Genomic DNA, 14,094 nt, shown 5'->3' with positions numbered 1-14,094 from the left:
GGCCGAGACCCCCCCTCACCCCCCCCTCGCCCCCCAGGTCCTGGTGTCGCAGCAGGTGGAGGTGGGGGCCGGCAGCGTGTCCCCGGCCGGGGGGACGCTGCCCCCCAGCCCACGGAGGCACCGGGGGAGGAGGAGCGCGGGGCTGGGGGGCTGCGCCAGCGCCTGCTCCCCGCTGACAGGTAGGGCTGGGGGGCGTGAGCCCCCCACCCCGGGAGCATCCAGCCCCCCCCCCCCCCCGGGAGCATCCAGCCCCCATCCCCACGTCTGCTCCGGTTGCAAACCCCAGCCAGGGCGGGGGGGGTCCGGGCGTGAGCCCCCCGGGGAGCCCAGGGCCGAGACCCCTCCCCGTGCCGGGGGTCCGGGGGGGGTGCTGACCCTCTGCCCCCGCAGCCACCCGGAGCCGGCGGAGGGTCCCCTGGGCCGGCTGCAGCTCACGCTCTGGTACCACGGGGACGAGCGCAAGCTGGTGGCCATCGTCCACGCCTGCAGGTGAGGCCGTGCCTGGCAGGGGCTCGGGTGGGGGGCTCGGGGCTGGGACCCCCCTGCTGAGCCGTGTGTTGCCCCCCCCCAGGAAGCTGAAGCCGGTGTCGAAGGAGCTGCCCGACCCCTACGTATCCCTGGTGCTGCTGCCCGACCGCAGCCGCAGCACCAAGAGGAAGACCGGCGTGCAGAAGAAGACCCTCAACCCCGACTTCAACGAGAGGTGAGGCGGGGGGAGCCTGCCTGGTGCTGCCCAGTACGGTCCAGTGCTGCCCAATACGGCCCAGTACAGCCCAGTCTCCCCAGGTTCGAGTGGGACATGTCCCTTGAGGAAGCCTCGCGGCGCAAGCTGGAAGCTCACGTCAAATCCACCCTGTCCTTCATGTCGCGGGAGAAGGAGGCGCTGGGGAAGGTAGGGGGGGGTCTGGGGGGGGCCCGGGGGGGCTGGGGAGCCCCTCTGAGCCTTTGCTCTCCCCCAGCTCCATCTGGACCTGGCGCAGGTGGATCTGTCCGAGGGGGGAGCCCACTGGTGAGTGGGGGCTGGGGTCCTGGGGGGGATGGGAGGTCTCTCGGGGCTCCCCATGGGTCTCTCGGTGCTCCCCGTGGGTCTCTCAGGGGTGGGGGGCTGTGTCGTTCCCCCCCTCCCCGTGCCCCCTCACCTCTCTCCCCCCACAGGTACGAGCTGAGCAGCCCCTAGAGCTGGGGCCCCCCCCCGGGCCCCCCCATCCCCGCTGTGCCTGGGGCAGTGGGAAGGGCGAGGGGGGCCGGGCCCCCAGCTGCTCCTGCCGCCTCCCCACCGCCCCCCGCCTCGCCACTGACCAAAGACGCGCCGGGCGGGGGCCAGGCTGGGCCCCCCCTGTGCCCCCCCAGACTGTTACGTACCTCGTGCCTTTTGCCTACCAAGGAGCCTCCCGGCGCGGGGGGCCGGCCTGGGGTTCTGCCCCCGGCCCCCCCCCCCCGGGAAGACGCTTTTGTTAGAGCCGCTGCCACCGCCGCCGTGCCACCGCGCCACCGCCGCGCCGACCCCCTCGCTGCCTTCCCGGGGGCTGCGTCCCCGCGTCGTGTGTCCCCCCCCCGCGCTAATAAAGGAGGGAGGAGACGGCGGCGGCTTCGTGTGGTCCTGGGGTCCCCGGGGGAGCCTTGGGGTCTGCGGTGTCCCCCCGTGTGCCGTCCTCCCACGGGCTTCCCCCGTGGGTGTCCCTCGTGGGGCGCTCCCCATCTTGGTTTCCTTCGCTTGGGGTGTCCCCGTGGTGGTGTCCCTGGTGGGATGCCACCCACAGGGTGTGGTCCCCGTGGTGATGTCCCTATCGGGATGCCGTTCATGGGGTGTGGTCATTGGGGTGTCCCTGTTGGGGTGCTGCCTGTGGGGTGTGGTCCTCAGGAGGTCCACCTGTGGGCCGACGCCCATCCTGGTGTCCCCACTGCGGTGTCCCCCATGGGGTGCTGTCAGGGGATGCTCCCTACTGTGGGGTCCCCGTGGGGTTGTCCTCTGTTGGGGTGTCCCCCGTGGGGTACGGGCACTGGGTTGTCTCCCAGTGGGGTGCTCTCCATGGGGTGTGGCCGTTGGGGTGTGGCCCCTGGGGTGCCCGTGGGGGTGTGCCCCATGGCGGTGCCCCCCCCCGACCCCGCTCCGTGCCCATCTATAGACAAAAAAATCACCCCCGGGAGAAAGGGCGTGGCCTCGCCTCTCCCCGCCCTCCTCATGCATAATGCATCGCGTAATTAGCGCGCGGTGACGCAGCCGGCGCGCGGCCAATGGGCGGGCGGTGACGCCGGTCGGTAGAAAGCGCCCGCCCGCCGCCCGCGGCCCAGAGCGCGGAGCAGGGACGGGAGCGGCAGCCGCCATGGTGGGGCACTGGCACCGGGCACCGGCGTCGGGCACCGGCACCGGCACCGGCTGCCGCGGGCGGGGGATGCGCGGGGGGATGCGCGGGCGGGGGATCCGGGGGGCACAGGGGCGGGGGTCGCGCCGGGGGGGCGGCTGGGGCGGGGAAGCGGGGCGGGGGCTCGGCGGGGCGAGGGGGGGGGGTTCGGCGGGCACCGGGCGCGGCCGGTGGCGCCGTCCCCGAGGGCGCGGCCGGCTGGTGCCGCCGCCGGTGCCGGTACCGGTACCGCTGACCGCCGCGCTCTCCCCGCAGTGCGACTTCTCGGAGGAGCAGACTGCGGGTGAGTGACCGGCACCGGGCACCGGGCACGGCGGTCCCCCCCCCCCCCAAGCACGGGGCACAGCCCCCGGGACCGGCCCCGCCGCCCCCAGCGCTTCCTGCGCGGCCGCGGGCGGGGCCTTTCCCGGGGCAAAGTCTCGCCCGGGCGGGGCCGTTCGTGCCAGCGGGGCCGGGGGGGGGGTGCGGGCCGGGAGGGGTGCGGGACCGGGGGGATGCGGGGCCGGCCCAGGGGGCGCGGGGCGGGGGGGGGGGGAACGGACGGGGACGCGGGCCCCTTTTGCGCCATTTGCCCTTATATGGGCATAGCGCGGGGCCGGGCCGCGCATTCCTGCGGGGTGGGGCCGCCCGGACGCCCGGGTTCCCTCCCGGTTGGGGCGGGAGCGGCCCGGACGCCTGGGTCCGTTTCGGGCGGGGGCAGCATCCCGGGCGCGACCTGCATCCCGGCCGGCGTCGGGTTCCACCGGGAAACCGGATCCCGCCCGGGAACGAAACCCAACCCGGGGCCGGGAGGGGGGCCAGGGTCCCGGGGGGGGGCAGGTAATGGGTCCCCAAGGTGCGGGGGGTCCCAGGGATGCAGGCTGTGGGGTCCCATCAGTGTGGGGTCTGTGGATGCAGCGTCCGTTGGGATGGGAGGTCTGGCGGCGGGGGCGGGGGGGGATCCCGGTGTGGGGGGGGTCCCGGAGGTGCTGACGCGGGGGGGGTCCGGCAGAGTTCAAGGAGGCGTTCCAGCTCTTCGACCGCACGGGGGACGGGAAGATCCTGTACAGCCAGTGTGGGGATGTGATGCGGGCACTGGGCCAGAACCCCACCAATGCCGAGGTCATGAAGGTGCTGGGCAACCCCAAGAGCGATGGTGAGTGGGGGACCCCCCCCCCCCCAACTCCCCAGGACCCCCCGCCCCCCCCCGGCCCCCACCCACGGCCTCTCTCCCGCAGAGATGAACCTGAAGACGCTGAACTTCGAGCAGTTCCTGCCCATGATGCAGACCATCGCCAAGAACAAGGACCAGGGCTGCTTCGAGGACTACGTGGAGGGGCTGCGGGTCTTCGACAAGGAGGGCAACGGCACCGTCATGGGGGCCGAGATCCGCCACGTCCTCGTCACCCTGGGTGAGCGTCACTCCCCTGGGTCCCCGAATCCCTGCGAGCCCTCAGGGACCCCTCGTCCATCCCTGAGGACCCCCAAAGCCCAGCCAGCCCCAGGGACCCCCATGAGCTCCCGGCCAGTCCTGGGATCCTCGCAAGCCCGCAGCCAGCCCCAGGGACCCCCCAAAGGCCCGCAAGCCCTGGGGACCCCCGGTGTCGTCCCCTCCATCACCCCGGGGTGACGTGGGCTGTCCCACAGGCGAGAAGATGACGGAGGAGGAGGTGGAGCAGCTGGTGGCCGGGCACGAGGACAGCAACGGCTGCATCAACTATGAAGGTGAGGGCTGGGGGTGCTGGGGGTCCCGGGGTGCTGGGGGTCCCGGGGGGCTCGGCCGCGGCCCCACTCCCTCCCTGACCATCATGTCTCCTTCCTTCCTCCCAGCGTTTGTGAGACACATCTTGTCAGGGTGACGCCGCAGGGGTACGCCTCCCCCCCGCTCCCCTCAGTTACTTACAGTTTTTTTTTTCCTTCCTATTTTTTCGATGGTGTCTTTTTTTCTTTTTTTTTTTTAAAGAAAAAAAAAAAAAAAAAGGCCGCCTGGTTTGCGCTCTTGCCCTTGGTGCAGCCCCCAGCCCCGCATGCCCCTCTGCATGGAGCCCCCCCCTGCGCGCTGGGGCCGGGACGTGGGTGCTGGCGTGGGTGGGGGGGGCCGGTGGAGCCCCCCCGGCAGCGAGGGCCGCGGCGTCGGGCCGGGGCTGCAGCGACGCCGGTTCCTCCCTGCGCTCTTCAGCCATTTGACTTTGGTTTTCCTGCCTCTCTCTGGGACAAGGGCTGGGGGGGCCCGGCAGACTCCCCCTCACCCCGCTCTCCCCCTTTCTCTCCGCAGAGCTGGTCCGGATGGTGCTGAGTGGCTGAAGACCCCTCGTGTCGTCCTGTGTCCCCCCCATTGCTCTGGGTTTTGTGCCTTTTCCCTCATTTTCCTGCCACAGCCACCATGCCCCCCCCAGCTCCCCCCCCCCCCCCCCGCTCCTGGCCCACCGGCTAAGTTATTGCTCCACGGCATCAAATAAAGTGTCGGAAAGGTGACGCTGGGTCCGTGAACCTCTGTGTGTCCCCCCATGGCCCCCCCAGACAGATTCTGCACCACAAGGCTGTTTCTTCCCGCCCCGGGGACTTGGAATTTTATTTTTGTTGGTTTTTTTTTTTAAAAAAAAAAAACAAACCAAAACCAAAACGGAAGGAGGAGGGGCTGGCAATGGCGAAGGAGCTGGGGGGGGGATGCCCATGTGCCAGGTGGGACTGGAGCTGTCTCATAAATAGCCGGGGGGGAGCAGGGTCCCCGGCCCGCCTGGGGAGACCAACACTTAAATAAAATCCGGGACAATCATAAAAAAATACCAAAGCTGGGGGGGTCGGGGGGGGCTTCCTTTGGGGCGCCTTGCAGGGGCGGGAGGGCCGGTCTCCCCGGGCCGGTGGCGGGGTTGGGGGGGCTGCGGCGTCCTCGGCCCCGGCGGGGGCTCACTGCGTGGGGGGGACGGGGGTGGCCGTGCTGGGGCTGGGCGCGATGGGGTCCGTCTGCAGGGGGGGCCTTGGTCTGCAGGGAGAGAAAAGAAAGGGCGGGGGGGGGTCACATCTGGGGGGGGCAAGGGGGTGCACGAGCACCTCTTGCCCCACAGCTCCCGGGAAGGGTTGAGCCCCCCACCCAGCCCCATGCCCGCGAGCGGGTTCCCCCTCCCTGAGCCGCTCCCGGTGGGTCCCCCCCTCCCCGTCCCCGGCGGCCCCCCACGCCCCCCCCCATGTCTCACCTGCGAGGAGGCCGGGGTTGGGAAGGAGGCTTCCCTGCACGGCGGCCACGATGGCGGGGCTGTGCGCGGCGGCCGAGCCCCCCGCGAGGTGCGGCAGGGCCAGGCCGGGTGGGTGGGTGGGGGGGGGCAGCCCCCCGGACGGCATGCTGCTGGCGAGGGCCCCATGCAGCGGGAGGGCGGGCGGGTTAGCGGGGAAGGTGGCGCCGAGGGGCTCGGCGGGGGGGTTAGCCATGCTAAATGGGATGGCGGATGGAGGCAATCCGAAGGGCAGGGCCGCGGGCGCATTACCGGGCACGGCGGGGTGGCCGCTGCCACCGAGGCTCCCAGCCAGGCTCTGGGACGGCGGCTGCTGCCCGGGGAACGGCGCCGGGGCTGCGGAGAGAGATGGGGCGGGGGGGGGGTTGTCAGTGCCGAGCCCCCGGCGTCGAGACCCCGCCACCCACGCACATCCCCCCAACACCCAAGCAGCCCTTGGCACCCCGACTCACCGTGTGGGACAGCCGGGGCGCCCGGCGGCGGGGGCGGCTGCGGCGGGGGGGCCCCGGGCAGCGGCTGCCCCACGGGCTCAGCGGGGGCCACCATGGCGGGGGCAGGCGGCGCGCCCAGCGGGTGGGCGGCGGGGCCAGGGGGGCGCCGGCGGCGGCGGCGGCGGGCAGGGGCTGGGCCCCCGGCGGCAGCGGGGGCGGCTGCTGCTGCTGCTGCTGCTGGAGGTGCTGGAAGTGCTGCTGGCGGGCGCGCATCTCCGCGTACTTCAGCTGCTCCATGTGGAAGGCCTGACGGTCCGCCAGCAGCTGCTGCCGCTGGTACTCCAGCTGGGGGGAGACACGGGGGGGTCAGCAGGGGATGCTGGAGTGGGGGCAAGCGCCTGGCTCCCCCCCCCTCCACCACCACCATCACTCACGGCCTCGCGCTCCCGGTCCATGATGGTCTCCAGCTCCTCGAAGTGCCGCAGCTTGATCTCCAGCTTCTTCATCTGCGTCTCCACCAGCAGCGCCACCAGCGACTTGATCTTACGCTCCTCCACTGCCGCCAAGTGCTGCGGGGGGCACCGGCACGGGGGGGTCAGCACCCACACCCGGGCTGCACACCCCCCCCCCGCCTCCAGCCCTGACCTCAGCCCCTCACCTTGGCCTTCACGGCGGCAGCGGCCAGGGCGGCGGCGGCGGCGGTGGAGAGGTTCCCCTCGCCGATGTCCCGCTCCACCTTGGCCTTGCGCTCGGCCTCAGGCTCCGGTGGCTCCTTGGGCGCCTCGTCCGGCCCCTCCTTCGCCTCCTTCTCCTTCTCCGGCTCCCCTGCGGCAGGGTGGGGGCCGTGTCAGCGGGGCAGGGCTGCAGGGGGCTCAGCGTCCCCCCCCAGCCCAACCAGGCCCCCTCACTCACCTGCGCCATCGCCATCACCCTTATCAGGCTCCTTCTCGCCCTCCGCCTCCTTCCCCTTCTCCTCCTCCTTCTTGGGTGCCTCCCCGGGCTTCTCCTTCGCCTCCTCCTCGGCGGCGCCGTCCCGGGGCTCCTGGGGAGGGACCGGCCCCACGGCCGCTCGAGTTCCCTGTGCCAGCCGCCCTCCCCGGGCCCCCCGCGCCCCCTCCCCGGGCCAGCCGCTACCTTCGCCTCCTTCTTCTCCTCTGCCGGCTGCGCCTCCGCCCGCGCCTCCTCCGCGCCGCTCTCCTCTGGGGACGCAAGCGCAAGGTCAGGCCCCGCTGCTGCCCGCCCCAGGCCTGGCAAACTCATCACGCTCACCCCGCCTCACCTATCCGCTCCGGCTCGTCGGAGGTGGTGCCGGCGATGCCGCTGCTCTCCAGCCCGAACGCGGGGTCAGCCTTGCCCGTCACCTTGGCCGCCTCCTCCACCTTGCGCACGTGGGCCTCCACCAAGGCCGTGGGCACCTCCTCCTTCATCTTGGAGAACTCCTCTGCGGGGCAGCGCCGCGGGCCCTCAGCGGGGCCCCCAACGCCCCCTCAGCACCGTATATCCCTTGGGGGGCTCGTCCCATCCCCTCACAGGGCTCATCCTGTCTCCCCACAGCTCCTGTCCTGCCTCTCTATAGAATGCCCTATAGGACTCACCCCATCTCCTCAGAAGAGTCATCATGTCTCCCTAGAGGAAGCCCTATAGGACTCAGTCGTCTCCCCAGAGGACTCATCCATCTCCCCATAGGCCTCATCCCATCTGCCTGTAGGACTCATCCCATCTCCTCATAAGACTGGTCCTGGTTCCCTGTAGGACTCCCTATAGGCCTCATTCCCACCTCCCTATAGGCCTCATCCCCACCTCCCTATAGGACTCATTCCCACCTCCCTATAGGCCTCATTCCCACCTCCCTACAGGCCTCATTCCCACCTCCCTATAGGACTCGTCCTGTCTCCCCACAGGACTCAGCCATCTCCCCGTAAGACTCGTCCCATCTCCCTACAGAGCTCCCTATAGGACACATCCCATCCTCCTACAGGACTCCCCCCTCTCCCCATAGGCCCTGTCCCCCCCGGGCTCAGCCGGGCCCCCCGGGGCCGGACCCCCGCCGCATTACCCAGAGCCGACTTGGCGGCGGCGGAGGCGACGCGGGGGTCGACGACGGAGGCCAGGAAGGCGACGGTGCTCATGACGGGGTTGCCGGACTGGCTGAAGGGGATGGGCTGGTAGGCCAGCGGCCCCAGGGACGCCTCCGAGTCCTCCAGGTAGGGGTCCTCGATGGGCAGCCGCAGGAAGTGCAGGATGCACTCGTCCTGCGTCCGGCTGCCCACGTGCTCCGACACCTTGTTCCAGTCGTCCTTGTACATCTCCAGGGCCTGCGGGACGGAGAGGGGGGGGGTCAGCGGGGTCCGGCGGCCCCGTTCCCCCCCTCCCCGTGGACCCCCGCTCACCTCCAGCAGCAGCAGCGTCTCCTGCTCCGTCCACTCCCGCGTGGCGCTGGCGGCGGCTTTGCTCTGCGGGGGGAAGAGAGGGGTGAGCGGCGGCGGGCAGGGGGACGGCGACGGGGACGGGGGGGTGCCCACCTTGGAGGGGACGTTCTTCTTGGTGTACATGTCGGTGCGGAGGCCGAAGTTCTGCATGTCGGCCGGTTTCTCCTTGCTCTTGTCGGGGAAGTTCAGCATCTGCTGCGAGGCCGAGGTCTGCTGCCAGGGGAGGAGAGGGGACGCTGGGGACGCGGCCACGGGGGACAGGCCACGAGGACGCCGGTTGTCCCCCCCCCATCCCAGAGAAGCCTTCGTGCCCCATCTCGTCACGGTGTCCCCCCCGCGTCCCTGCTCCCCGGGGCAGGGTGGCATGCGGGGCGCGAGGGGGAGGAGGGAAGGAGCCTTCCTCGGCCAGCGGCGGGGGGACGGACCCCAAGGAGCCGCCTACCAGCTCCGGCTTCCCCTTCACCGTCTCGGTGACGAGGTCTTCGATCTCTTTGCTCTTGCGGCCCGTCTTGGCGTCGCCGTCACTCTGCCGGCCCTGAGGCACGGATCGAAGCTGTGCGATCCCCCACCCCCCCCACCCCACCCCGCGCCCGGCCCCCGCGGGGACCGGGGAAGGCAGAGGGGGACGCGGCTGGGCGAGGAGCGGCCGCCCCCGCGCACCCACCTGCGGCGTCTTGGGCTGCAGCGGCACCAGCCCCGAGGGCGTATCGGCCAGGACGTGGAAGTGGGAGGTCGGCGGGGGCCCATGGGGGTGGGCCGGCTCTCGGCGTCCACCTGGTAGTTGATGAGACCCCACTGCTCCAGGAAAGCGTGGACCCTGCGGAGAGCCGGGGTTCAGACCCCGCCGGTCCCTCCCGCCAGCGCCAGGGTGCCAAACCGATCCCCTCCCTGCCCCGCCGGCGCCGGACCCACCGCATAATGGCACAGACGTCCCCGGCCAGGTTGCGGCGGCACGCCGTGGAGGTCAGGTACTCCTGCGGGTTGAGCCGGTACGTGTCGATCATGAAGTTGCGGTAAGCCAAGTATCTGGGGGAGAGCGGCGAGGTGTCAGCGCCGGCCGCGGCCCCGCCGGCACCAGGAGGGATGGGGAAGGGGGGGGTGGGGGTTCGGCCTCACATTTCAGGGGTCTTGGATTTATTCTTGCCATTGAAGAACTCGGGCAGGGCTCGGCGCTCGATGGCGTGGACGCTGCAAGACGAGACGCTCGGGGAGGGCCCGGCACGGCGGCCCCGCATCGTCTGGCTGGCGCCCCGGGGCACCGTCCTCATCCTCGGCTGTCCCGTACCTGTTGTAGTCGAACCAGGCGGCGTAGCTGGGGATGATGATGTGGTGGGTCTGCTCCGTCACGTTGTCCTCGTGCAGGTCGGGGTTCTTGGCCTGCTCCCCCTTGCTCCCGGTGCCGTTCTCCTCCTCGTCCTGCCAGAGACCAGCACCACATGGGCAAGGGGGCCCTGAGCCCCGCTTCTGCACCCTTCCTGATCCTCAACTGAGAGCAGGATGAGGCCAAAAGCGCAGGGCAAAGCTACGTGCAGCCCCAGGGGCGATGGGAAGGGCAGAAAGGGGCCTTTTTGTCCCCAAAAGTGGGACAAGGAAAGAAGGACAAAATAGGCGACCATCCAGCGATGGTGATCCCCGTGCTGGGATGGGAACATCTTCCCTGGAGGAGCGCTGGGCCAGGGAGGAGTGGACGGCCCCAGGCCTCACCTTGCCGGCTGTCTCCATGCTCTCGTCCTCCTGTTCATCTGGAAGAGAGGAGAGCAGGGGCGATTTGGGGTGCTGCCAGGTCTGTGGTGCTGGGGAACCTGCCGCGGCACTCGGCCCCGGCGGCTCGGACTCACCCAGGTCCGTCATGGTGCCCCCCTTGACGGGCGCAGACTCCGAGTCCTTCTTGGTGTTGACTGCAGCGGAGGGAAGCGGCGCTGAGCACCCCGAGGACGGGCCCCCTCACCCCAGCCCACGCTCGTGAGGGGGGGACCCTGCGGGGTGGCTGCCGGCCCCCCACCCTGACCTGTCTTGGGCAGGGTGACCTCCTCCACATTGGGGACGGGCGAGGGCTCGTCCATGTCCTTTGTCAGGTCCTCCTGCTCCTCCTCGCGGTGCCCACGCTTCGATTTGTTGTAGGGGGTGGAGGGTCTGCGAAGGGAGAGACCCCGCCGTGTCCCAGTCACCACCGCACGCCAGGGCCGGACTCCCCACAGCCCCTGCCCCGGGGCCAGATCCGACCCTGCCGCCCCCCCCAGCCCGCGCTCACCCCTTCTTCGCGTTCTTCTTCTTGGCTTCTGGGGTGGGAGAGGGGGAGGGCGAGCGCTTTCGCTTCTTGTAGTTGCCCCCCTTCTTGTCCCGCCGGTCCGAGTCGGGGCTGTTCACCTGAGGGGGACGGGGGGTCGCTGGGTCCAACCGAGCGGGACAGCCGAGACCCCCATCGTCCCCCCCCGTGGCTTTGCCGCCCCGCTCCGACCTCGTCCGTCAGCGTCTTGGCTGAGATCTTCTTCCTGCGGGCGACGGGGCTCTTCTCATCCGTCACCTCATAGTCCTCCTCGTTCATCCACTCGTTGAAGGTGTCCGTGTCCAGGATCCACTTAGCGTGGACCTGCCAGGCAGGGGTGCGGGCGCGTCAGGCAGCCAGCGGGCAGGGGAGGGGGCTGCAGCCACCGTCCCAGCCTGGGGGACCCCGTTACCTTCCGGGGCTTCTCTGGCGTCGGGGCGTCCTCCACGGAGGCCTCAATCTCGCTGGCGGGGATCCAGGTGTCGTAGCTGCGGGCGGAGAGGGACGGGGTGAGAGCGGCACCCACAGCGGTGTGGGTGCCCCGTGGGCGCGGGGGGCTCCATCAGGCTGCAGCCGCGTCCCCACAGCCCCCGCCCGGGACCCCTCACCTGTCGGGGTAGTAGCCCCAGTGCAGCAGGACCTGCTTGTCACGCTTCATGACCGGCCGGACCCACTCCTCTGCGGGAGACACGGAGCGGGGCCGGCGCTGAGCACGGACCCGCCGTCCCACCGAGAGCTGCCCGTGACGCCAAGCACGGCTCTGGCCCCCAAACACCACCCCCGCCCCCGGCCTTTCGCCGTGAGCTCGGAGCGGGGGGCTGCCCCTTGCACCCACCTTCCTCCAGGTTCCCGGGGACAGGGCAGACGATGTGGGACGCGTTGCTCTTGTCCTCGGTCACCGTGCCCTGCGAGGAGAGCCGGGGAGCGGGTCCAGGGCTGAGTGCCAGGACGAGGCGTTGGATGGGCCCCCTGTGCCCCCCCCGGCGCTGCCACTGACCTGGTGCCTCTTGACGATGTCTTTCAGCTTGCTCAGCAGCTTGGGCTCGATCTCCTGGTGCAGGAAGATGTTGGGCCGGGCCAGGCAGTTGTTCTGGGGAAGGAGAGCAGAGTGGTGAGCGGGTGGGGGACAGGGGGGTCCCGGGGCGGGGCAGGGGCAGAGCCTCTTACCTGCACCAGGGATTTCTCGATGGTCATGAACATCTCCACGTTGCGGTCCATCCGCGAGGGATTCTGGAAATCGAAACGCCGCCTTATTGGAAGAAAAGAGCGACTCTCATGAAAGCCACAGCTCAGGTCTCCTCGTCAGCATCCAAAGCCTGGGGGGGTGGGGGGGGGGACACGCGCCTGAACCCCATCAGGGGTCCACGGTGGTGGGGGGGGACGACATGCCCCGGCACCTGCTTGCTATGGAAGAGGGTGCCCTACAACCAGCCCACCCCCGTGCAGCCCCCGGCCGAGGCCACCCCAGAGTGTTCTTATGGAGGGGACCCCCTACCCCTGGCCCCGTGACCCCCGCCCCGGCCCCCTCCTGCTCCCAGGACCCCCAGCCCCGACGGGCGCAGGCGGGCGCTCACCATCCTTGGTCGCTCTTGAATTTATAGGCCGCTGCCAGGATGTGGCACAGGGCTCCTCCCGCCTTGAAATCCAAGAAGCATTTTATCTGTAACAGGAAGAAAGGGGTCGGGGGGGGCAGCTGCGAGGGGTGGGCTGCGTCCCTGGTGCAGCGGGGACCTGGGCGGGGTGCCATCCCCTTGTCGGGGTGCCATCCCCATGTCAGGGTGCCATCCACTTGTCGGGGTGCCATCCACTTGTTTGGCTCTGTCCCTGGGCTGGGATGCGGTCCCTGCGGTGCTGGGGCACTGTCCGCAGCTGGGGACCTGTCCCTGTGCCGGGACCCTGTCCCCAGGTCCCCGGTCCCCGGGGTGGTGTCCCCAGGTCCATAAGGTGTTGTCCCCGGGTCCTTGGGGTGCTGCCCGTGGTCGGGGCCCTGTCCCGGTGTCGGGGTGCTGCCCCTGGTGGGACACTGTCCCCTGGTCGCTGGGGCACAGACCCTGCTTGGGGGGCAGTTCCCAGCGGGACAGTGCCTGCCTGTCCCCGGGCACTGTCCCCAGGACACTGGGGCACCGTCCCTGACCAGGGCGCTGTCCCGCACTGGGGCACTGTCCCGGGTCACCGGGTGCTGTCCGTGGTCAGGCGCTGTCCCTAGGCCGGGGCGCTGTCCCTGGGTCACTGCAATGCTGAACTGGGTCACTGGGGCCTCGTCCCCAGCTCTTTGGGGTGCTGTCCCCGCTCGGGGCCTTGTCCCCGCTTCAGTGGGGCTCTGTCCCCGCGTCTCTGGGCGCTGTCCTTGCTCAGGGCCTTGTCCCCAGGTCTTTGGGGCCTCTGCCCCGGGTCTCTGGGGTGCTGTCCCTGCCTAAGCCTTGTCCCTGGGTCTTTGTGGCGCTGTCTCCGGGTCACTGGGGCCGTGCCCCCGGCTCATCGGGGCACTGTCCCCGCGTCTTTGGGGCGCTGTCCCCACTGGGGGCCTTGCCCCCAGGTCCCCGGGTGTCGCTGGGCCGCGTCCCCCGCCGGGCACAGCCCCCGGCCCACCACGTCCCCGTCCGCGCCGCCGCCGGCTGCCCGCGCCCCGGTGCCCGCCGCGGCGGGGGCTCACCGGCAGCTTGGTGAGGGGCGCGTTGCTGACGTGCTTGCCGAAGACCTCCTCCTGGAACTGCAGCAGCTGCACCACCAGGCTCGACAGCGACTTGTTGGTGGGGGGCTCGGCCTGGATGTACTGCGGGGGCGGGGGGGTCAGCGCCGCCGCCGGGGCCGGGCCCGGGGGGGGGGGGGAGGGGGGGCGGGGGCGGCGATGGCGGCGGCGGGGCCGTGACAGGCCGGGCCCGGCGAGGCGGGGGCCGGTGCCGGCGCCCCCCGCCCGCCGCCGCGGCCTACCTTCTTGTAGTTCTTGCCGAGCCAGAGGCGGACGTTGTCGAACTGGCTGACGGTGTCCGAGGCCTCGTAGTACTTGACGTTGGGGCCGCCGTCCTTCTTCCGCACCGCCATCTTCGAGCGGGCCGGGCCGCCTCCCGCCGCCTCCCGCCGCGCCGCGCCGCGCCCGCTCTACCGCCCCCTGCCGGCCTCGCCCCGCCCCGCGCCCGCGCCCGCTCTACCGCCCCCTGCCGGCCCCGCCCCGCGCCCGCGCCCGCGCCCGCTCTACCGCCCCCTGCCGGCCCCGGGGCGTGCCGCGTTCTTCCGCCCGCGCTGCGCGAGCGCTGCCCGCTCGGTACCGGCGCGGCCGGGCCCCGGCGCCCCCTGCCGGGTCGGGCGCTCGGCGACGCCCCCCCCTCCTCCTCCCCCTCTCCCCCCCCCCCGCGGGGGAGACGGCCCCGGTGGGGTGGCCCCGGGGCGGGGGTGTAA

General features: G+C 71.3%; 2 protein-coding genes and 1 long non-coding RNA gene across 4 annotated transcripts; 2 read left to right on the top strand and 1 right to left on the bottom strand.

Annotated features, from left to right (window-relative positions):
* Positions 1–877: 877 nt before the first annotated feature.
* On the top strand, positions 878–1,572 carry LOC127028424 (uncharacterized). The gene is made up of 3 exons (XR_007768001.1): positions 878–892; positions 960–1,009; positions 1,156–1,572. It is a non-coding gene; the product is annotated as an uncharacterized LOC127028424 (long non-coding RNA).
* Positions 1,573–2,271: 699 nt separating this feature from the next.
* Positions 2,272–4,817, top strand: MYL6 (myosin light chain 6). Of its 2 annotated transcripts, XM_050914155.1 has the most exons (7): positions 2,272–2,327; positions 2,619–2,646; positions 3,355–3,498; positions 3,581–3,754; positions 3,990–4,067; positions 4,173–4,211; positions 4,618–4,817. In XM_050914155.1, the coding sequence occupies exons 1-6, from the start codon at positions 2,325–2,327 to the stop codon at positions 4,199–4,201; spliced, it is 456 nt and encodes a 151-aa protein (XP_050770112.1). In that variant the 5' UTR covers positions 2,272–2,324; the 3' UTR covers positions 4,202–4,211; positions 4,618–4,817. The 2 variants fall into 2 exon arrangements, with proteins under 2 accessions (XP_050770112.1, XP_050770113.1); XM_050914156.1 differs by lacking the exon at positions 4,173–4,211.
* A 66-nt stretch (positions 4,818–4,883) lies between these two features.
* On the bottom strand, positions 4,884–13,740 carry SMARCC2 (SWI/SNF related, matrix associated, actin dependent regulator of chromatin subfamily c member 2). Its single transcript, XM_050914150.1, is given in 32 exon segments — positions 4,884–5,325; positions 5,518–5,654; positions 5,657–5,908; positions 6,025–6,159; positions 6,162–6,348; positions 6,438–6,572; positions 6,662–6,828; positions 6,916–7,045; positions 7,138–7,202; positions 7,283–7,444; positions 8,060–8,318; positions 8,394–8,456; positions 8,526–8,645; positions 8,875–8,967; positions 9,097–9,179; positions 9,182–9,249; positions 9,345–9,458; positions 9,549–9,620; positions 9,718–9,848; positions 10,137–10,174; positions 10,271–10,330; positions 10,441–10,565; positions 10,684–10,799; positions 10,891–11,022; positions 11,111–11,186; positions 11,307–11,376; positions 11,534–11,603; positions 11,696–11,788; positions 11,866–11,947; positions 12,273–12,358; positions 13,352–13,471; positions 13,630–13,740. Coding segments are annotated over 32 exon segments (3,762 nt in total). The 3' UTR covers positions 4,884–5,115.
* Between the last annotated feature and the right edge of the window lie 354 nt (positions 13,741–14,094).

The sequence above is a fragment of the Gymnogyps californianus genome, unplaced genomic scaffold (assembly GCF_018139145.2).
Source record: "Gymnogyps californianus isolate 813 unplaced genomic scaffold, ASM1813914v2 HiC_scaffold_32, whole genome shotgun sequence".
Lineage (NCBI taxonomy): Eukaryota > Metazoa > Chordata > Aves > Accipitriformes > Cathartidae > Gymnogyps > Gymnogyps californianus.
The sequence above is the reverse complement of the archived record's forward strand: the minus strand, read 5'-3'. Positions and strand labels throughout refer to the sequence as shown.